Genomic DNA, 6498 nt, shown 5'->3' with positions numbered 1-6498 from the left:
TGTTAACTGTGTTAACTGAACAGCAACTGGGGATATTAGGAGTTTTCATTGTCAAAGTTACTTCGTATCCTCAGAGGTATTGATTTGTCACAGTAAACGGAGAGGAGAAAATCCACCTTGTCTGCCTACTGTACCCTTCACAGGAGTCTTTATCATGTACAGTGCTGAGTACAACGCTTTGCACACAGTATACAGAGTAAGTCCTATTATATTTCCAGCATCTACTGAAATATACATCAATAGGGGTAATAGTTACCTATATTATGGGTAACGAGGCATTCATTCAGACTCTGTAAAAGGATCTCACTACTTACCCGAACATAATATTTTGTCTGTCAAGGTGCTGCAAGTTTTGGGAAGGTCATTAAATTTTGGCAGTGTTTAGTTTCACAAAAGATGTGCAATCCAAAAATCTTCAATGTAAACTGGTTCCCATGTATCCTCTCCTCTTTGGTTAGGACTGCATTTAAGTTTCCTTTAGGTTAGAAGAATTTATTATATTTTTTAGAGACCCTCCGGAGATGTTCTGTTGGGTTTTTGTTTGAATCTTTCCTCCTTTTGAACTTATCTAAACACCAAGGGGCGATCTAAATGTACTCTACTTTCTAACATCTTCTGATGTCAAATAAGTTTTCTTTAATTCTAGCTTAAATCTTTAAAGCTGCAGTTTTGTTCTTATTCAATTTTCTTTTCAGTGGAAAGAAAGGAACAGCTGGTTACTATTGTCACTTTCTTTTGTTTGGGATTTATTAAATATGCAACACTTGAATATATTTTTCCCTTGTCTAGATGTAGAACCCCCCCACACTGCTTTTTTTTTTCAGAGAATGATAGAATTTAAAATGGAGACCATCTCATCTCAGTGTATGACCTGACTAATTAGTACCAGTCAAAATTTTATTGTCATTTGGCATTTCTTTTGTGCTTTTTGAGGTAAATTGCCTGACATATCTTTTACTCAATTATAGGTTGGAATATTATTCTTTTTTCTTATGAAAGATTTAAATTTTTGCATATAAATGCTGTTAACTATTAAGCCACCATATACTTTTCTCAATTTATTATTTGCCTTTTAGTTTACAACATATTCCCTTACAAATGAATTTATGAATTTACTATTTTGTCAGATGGGCTATTTTTTCCTCTCCTGAATTTCTTCCATGAGTAGCAATGGATTATCTACCATGAGCTCTAGATTATATTCACTTATATTTCTTCTTCTTCCTTAGTGTTTTTAGGTTGGCTCTTTAATCTATTCAAAGTTAAATGAAAAGCTGTATATTTTATTTCCTGTTGGGATTTTTTATTTTTACAATATTTTGTTTCAGTCTCTTGTAACGTATCATACCACAAATCTGTTACATATACATTCATGATGTGCATATCAGTGGTTCTGAACTAGAGGCATGTTCATCTTTTAGGGGATATTTAACAATGTCTATGGATATTTCTATTTACGGGGGTACAAGAGAGGAAGCTGCTGGCCTCTGGAAGGTGGAGGCCAGGGGTGACGCTAAACACCCTACAGTATGTGTGGCAGTCTCACAACAGGAACTGTCAATAACCCTGAGGTTACAGGACTTGATGGGTGGATGAATGGACGGATGGATAGATAGATGGACAGATAGACACATGCTCACTAGGCACTGTTCTTCTGCCAGATGCATACTTCACCAATTGTAATGTTACCCGGCCAATACTTCTATTTCTTACACTAAAAGGCATTTTGAGAGAATTTGCCTTCTGCTTAGGAAAAATCCTAGTGCACCATATTTTCAGGTATCTTCATCTGCTTTAAAAGCCACTGACTTCCTAGTTTTCAAGCCCAGGCTCTGCACTGTACTGTGTGACCTGAATCAGGAACCTCTGCGTTCAGCTTTCTTAGGAAAAGGAGGGCAGCGATCCTCTGTTTATTCCGAGTAGTCACAGATGTTAGGATGCTCAGAGCAGCGTCTGGCACAGGCAAGCCTCACAGAAGTGTTTGATAAGGATCATAACTTGTTTTCAGTGAATCTTATTTGCTCTCAGTGATTCCTGTTCACTTGTAATATTACAAATTACACTTCTGAAGTCCATTGCAGAATTTTGCTAAGGATCAATTTGAAGCAGAGATGAAGCAGAGGAGAAAGAAAAGGCGCTGCTCCGTGCTCACCCTTCTGACACACAGTGTGAGCCCTCAGATGGCCAGCTCTGTGCGTGGTGTTTTTTATCTGACTTTGCCGTAAACAAAACAAAACTACTCCCAAGCTTGCAGATTTCCTTGTAGGCACATACGCTTATTTTTTTCGTCTATGGGAATCGTTTTAATTTAATTTTTAGCATCATGGCTTCACAAGTGCTGAGCACATTTTCTGCCACAGAGCCAACCCCTAGCCAGAATCCCTCCCCACCCACCCCATGGTGTTCCTGGGGACTGCACATAGCGCCTTCACACTAAGCTACATCCACAGCCCTTTTTTATTTTTTATTTTGAGGCAGGGTCTTGTTGCTTTACCCAGGCTGGACTCGAACTTGTGATGGATGCTCCTGCCTCAGCCTTCCTGAGTGCTGGGGTAAGAGGTGTGCACCATCACACCCCGCCAGAACTATTATTTTATCTAAAAATTGTCTTCATTTTGGTTATATTCTGAAAGTTACTGATGAGCGCTATGGATTTGTCTCTTATGTTAAAATTTTTACTTAGTTTTATTAACTTGGGTTATGCCTTGATCCATACAGCGTAGGGTCCAAAGCCGGGGAGTGTGGTGGGAGATGAAGAAGACAGGAAAATAACCAAAAAGAATACCAAGATTAAGCTGTATAGCTGGGACCAGGGTATCACAGCCTCAGCGAGCACTGCACTCTCTGTCCACAGTGTAGCAAGGCGGGGTAACAAGTGCCAGCGGCCCACGTGGCCTAGACTGCTCGTGATTGGCTCATGATCGCGGCATGCGCAGAAAGGGATCCAGATTACATAACGTAACGGTCTCCCCAGGCTGTGCGGTCCAGGATCTACAATCTTAGGTCTGTTTGACTCTCTAATCTATGGAGAAGAAAGGGATTAGGGATTAGGCGAAAGGCCATCTCAGGCTTGGCCGCAGCAGGGTTAAACACTTATAGGCCAACGTCTAAATTCTCTTTTTTCCTGATTCTTTAACTCGACAGATTTTTTTTTTCTTCTGCATCTGTGCTATCGATGTGGTACCCTTCACGTGACCACTGTTTGGCGAATTTTTCTTGGGGATAGAAATATTCTAATCTGCACAATTCAACTGTTGATGACTTGAAAGGTGGCTAAGCCAACTGAAGAACTGAAGTTCTTAAATGATTTCTTGGTGTCACTTAATCTGAACAGGCGCACACATGACTTGTGGCAGTGAGTTAGACACCCTAGCTCTGCAATACCTCCTCATCCTCCGTTTTCAGTTGAAATCCTCGGTTTCATTCTGCCTTGAACCTGTGTCACCGAGCGTGATGTATGGATCTTTGTCTTGCTTGTGAATATCGTCCAGTCTTCATGATTTTTACTTCATTTCTCATGTTTTCATTATAGTAATAATGCATATTCTTAGATGATTCAGATTATGCACATGTATTCCTATTTGTAGATTATTTCTGTATTTAATGTGCTATACTTAAAATTGTATATTTGTTTTTCTTCAATATTCTGCAAGTAGAAAGTAGCTATGATCTTTGTAAAAAGAAGTGGAAGAATTAACAATATAAAGAAGAAAATGAAAATCGCCCTGATAGCATAAAGCAAAGATAACTGCTGGTGGTGTGTGTACACACACACACACACACACACACACACAGGCAGACTTGGTTGAATTTTTTATATATGATATATGGTTTTATTTTTAATTTTTTACCAATTGTACCAGTAATATGTGTTTATTGTTAGAAAAAAATTGAAAAAGGAAGAGAAAAGTGAAGCAAAAAAATCATCCATAATCACAGAATATGTAGAGTAAGCACTTTTATTATTGTCTTTGTTTTCTCCCCTTGTCACTTTTAAGATCCACAGCCAACAGGTGCACAGGTAAATAAGTAGATCAAAAGGCAGACAAGCATATTTCAAGAAATCAAATTGTACCATAGATATGCAGGGTGTGCCAACAAATGCACAAGTACCTTTTGCATAAAAATCAAGCAAGAATACACATCACTGTGGGTATGAATCATCCACAGTGGTATTAGTGAAGATTTATCGTATTTTACATACTAAAACTAGGTATTGGTTAACATTTGCTCACTGAATTTGTCAGTTCATTAATTTTATTTGACTTTTTATATCAGAATTTTCCTACAGTATAAAAAAATTTATAAACATTTCAATGGCACATCACAGGCCACTTGTTATATTTATATACCCTGCCTTATCACTGGGCTTTTAGGATGTTTCTCTTTTTTATTCCTTTTTTTAATTCTCTTTTTTATTTCTATTGCACTCTATGTATTAGTGCCTTAAACTTTTCATCTCTGATTATTTCCTTAGAAGACAACCTTAGAAAGGAAATCACTGGACCAAGTGAAATTAACAGATTTAAGATCCTTGCTACATATTGCTAAATTGCCTGCAGAAAGTTCTTTGTTGCTTATAGAAGAAAATAAATACTCTTTGTTCTCCTTCTACCCTTTTATCATTTTGTGCAGATTTTCTCTGAACCTTTAAGTACTCTTTGGTTTTAGAGCTCAATAAATGTTTCTTTCAAAGGGTTAACAAAGTTAACCACTGTGCTATAAATATCCCAACAACATAACTCTCCTGCTCTTTGTTAGTAAAAGTTTTCAGATACAACATTTTCCATTGTGTAAATTGTTTCTTTCCAGGGTGAACAAGGAGCAAAAGGAGACCCAGGTCTGGCTGGCCTTAAGGGACAAGATGTAAGCTTACTCTTTTTTTCTAATATCTGTTTACATATTGCCACTGAAATATCTAATGCTATTAAGATTTGAATATCCTTAGCAGAACTAGCTATACTAAAACAAAATTAAGAATAAAGGCAGTTTTCTTTGACATGACCTCTTAGCAGCATACTGTTTTTAGTCTCATTATGTGCTTTTTCTTTGAGTTTAAATTTTATATTTGTGCTTATCCTTAGCAACCTGTTCTTCCATGCTGATTCCATTTTGTTGCTGTTGTTTTTGTTTAAGTGTTCCTTTCTCTGTCTTCTTTCTTACATTCTGTGGTGTCTGGGGTGGGTGGGTTTCTCCTCTGTCTCCTCCCATACCCCACTGAAGTGAGATGTCTGTATGACATAACATGAAGGAAGGGGTGAAGGGAAACTCTCCAGTGGCACCTGGGTACCAATGGTTTACTGGCTCTGGAAAGCATAAGTATTCCAAACCACACGTGCCAAGCAGATTGTTTTGCTGGGCAGGGTAGCAAGTCATGAGGCACTGACACAGACAAGTCCTAGCTTGCACATTGAGTATCAAACAATGACAATGTTTTTACATCAAAATGTGTCATAACCCAGTGTGATGAGTCTCAAAGCAGTCAAGTCCCAAGTATGACCGTCTCAATTAATGGCTCCTCCCTCCACCCGAGAAATACCTCCATCTGTGACATCCTTGAGTCCCAGCATCTGTTTCCCTGTCCCTCAGGATAGTTATCCCTGCTCAGAGCCAGAAAACCATTCCAGGTCTTTGGCTGGAGCTGCTAAGATTGCCAAATCGGAGTTCTCCTCTGAAATATGACCTGGTTCCATATGCCAACTGTAGCAAAAGGAGGAAGTATCCAAAATGAGAATTATTTTTTCCACAGTTTCTTTTCCTTGTGTACATGAACCCATTTTTTTTTCAAGGACCCAAAACACCACACCACTTACTTTACCTGTAAAAGAGTAAGAAATTAATACCTGCAGCTATGTCCAGTCCCCTAAGCCCAAAGGTGCTGCAAAACCATCCTGTATGAAGATCATTTCATACAGGGAAGAGAGATGGAGATCCGGTCTGTGGAGGAGGAAAGGGAGATCCCTGGGGGGAGTTCACCCCAGGAGTAAACCCCAATAGTTAACAGTATTAACCCTGCGCGCACGCGCGCGCGCACACACACACACACACACACACACACACACACACACACACACAGGGCTGTACTGCTGCTTACTTTTCAGGAAGCACCATAGCTGCCTTTCATTTGTGCTCCTCCCCCTGTGAAGTGAGTTCCTCTGCTGGGAGCGGGCTGTGGCCCCAGGGGCCTGTGCCTGGAGAGGTCCGCATCCCCTCTGCCACCAGAGCACACTCAGGGTGCCTCATAGGCTGCCCCCGCCCCATTCCTGAAGACACCCGGGCCAGGAGTAACAGCTCGGAGGCCCTATTGTGTCCTCACTGTGTCACTAGCTGAGCAAAGAGTTTGTAAAGGGATAGAATGATTTCTCATGCCCCTGTTCCCATCTTTCACACAAAGAGACATTAAGATTACAAACTTGAAAAGCCTGGTGGGATGTGAAGCACTCCTGCAGGTTTCTTGAATCCCTGCCCCATGTGGGACACAGTAGAGAAAGCGAAACC

The 6498-nt window shown here is 39.8% G+C and overlaps 1 protein-coding gene across 2 annotated transcripts in view; it reads left to right on the top strand.

Annotated features, from left to right (window-relative positions):
• The window catches only part of Col19a1 (collagen type XIX alpha 1 chain), a 296825-nt gene that overhangs the window by 116432 nt on the left and 173895 nt on the right, over positions 1–6498 (top strand). For both annotated transcript variants that reach the window (XM_033756533.1, XM_033756532.1), the window contains exon 13: positions 4813–4866. In XM_033756533.1, coding sequence (XP_033612424.1) covers positions 4813–4866 — 54 coding nt within the window. The remainder of the gene's footprint in view (positions 1–4812; positions 4867–6498) is intronic.

Source organism: Fukomys damarensis, unplaced genomic scaffold (genome assembly GCF_012274545.1).
Source record: "Fukomys damarensis isolate Sample0158 unplaced genomic scaffold, DMR_v1.0_HiC HiC_scaffold_27, whole genome shotgun sequence".
Lineage (NCBI taxonomy): Eukaryota > Metazoa > Chordata > Mammalia > Rodentia > Bathyergidae > Fukomys > Fukomys damarensis.
Note: the sequence above shows the minus strand (reverse complement) of the source record. Positions and strands in the feature narration are given on the sequence as shown.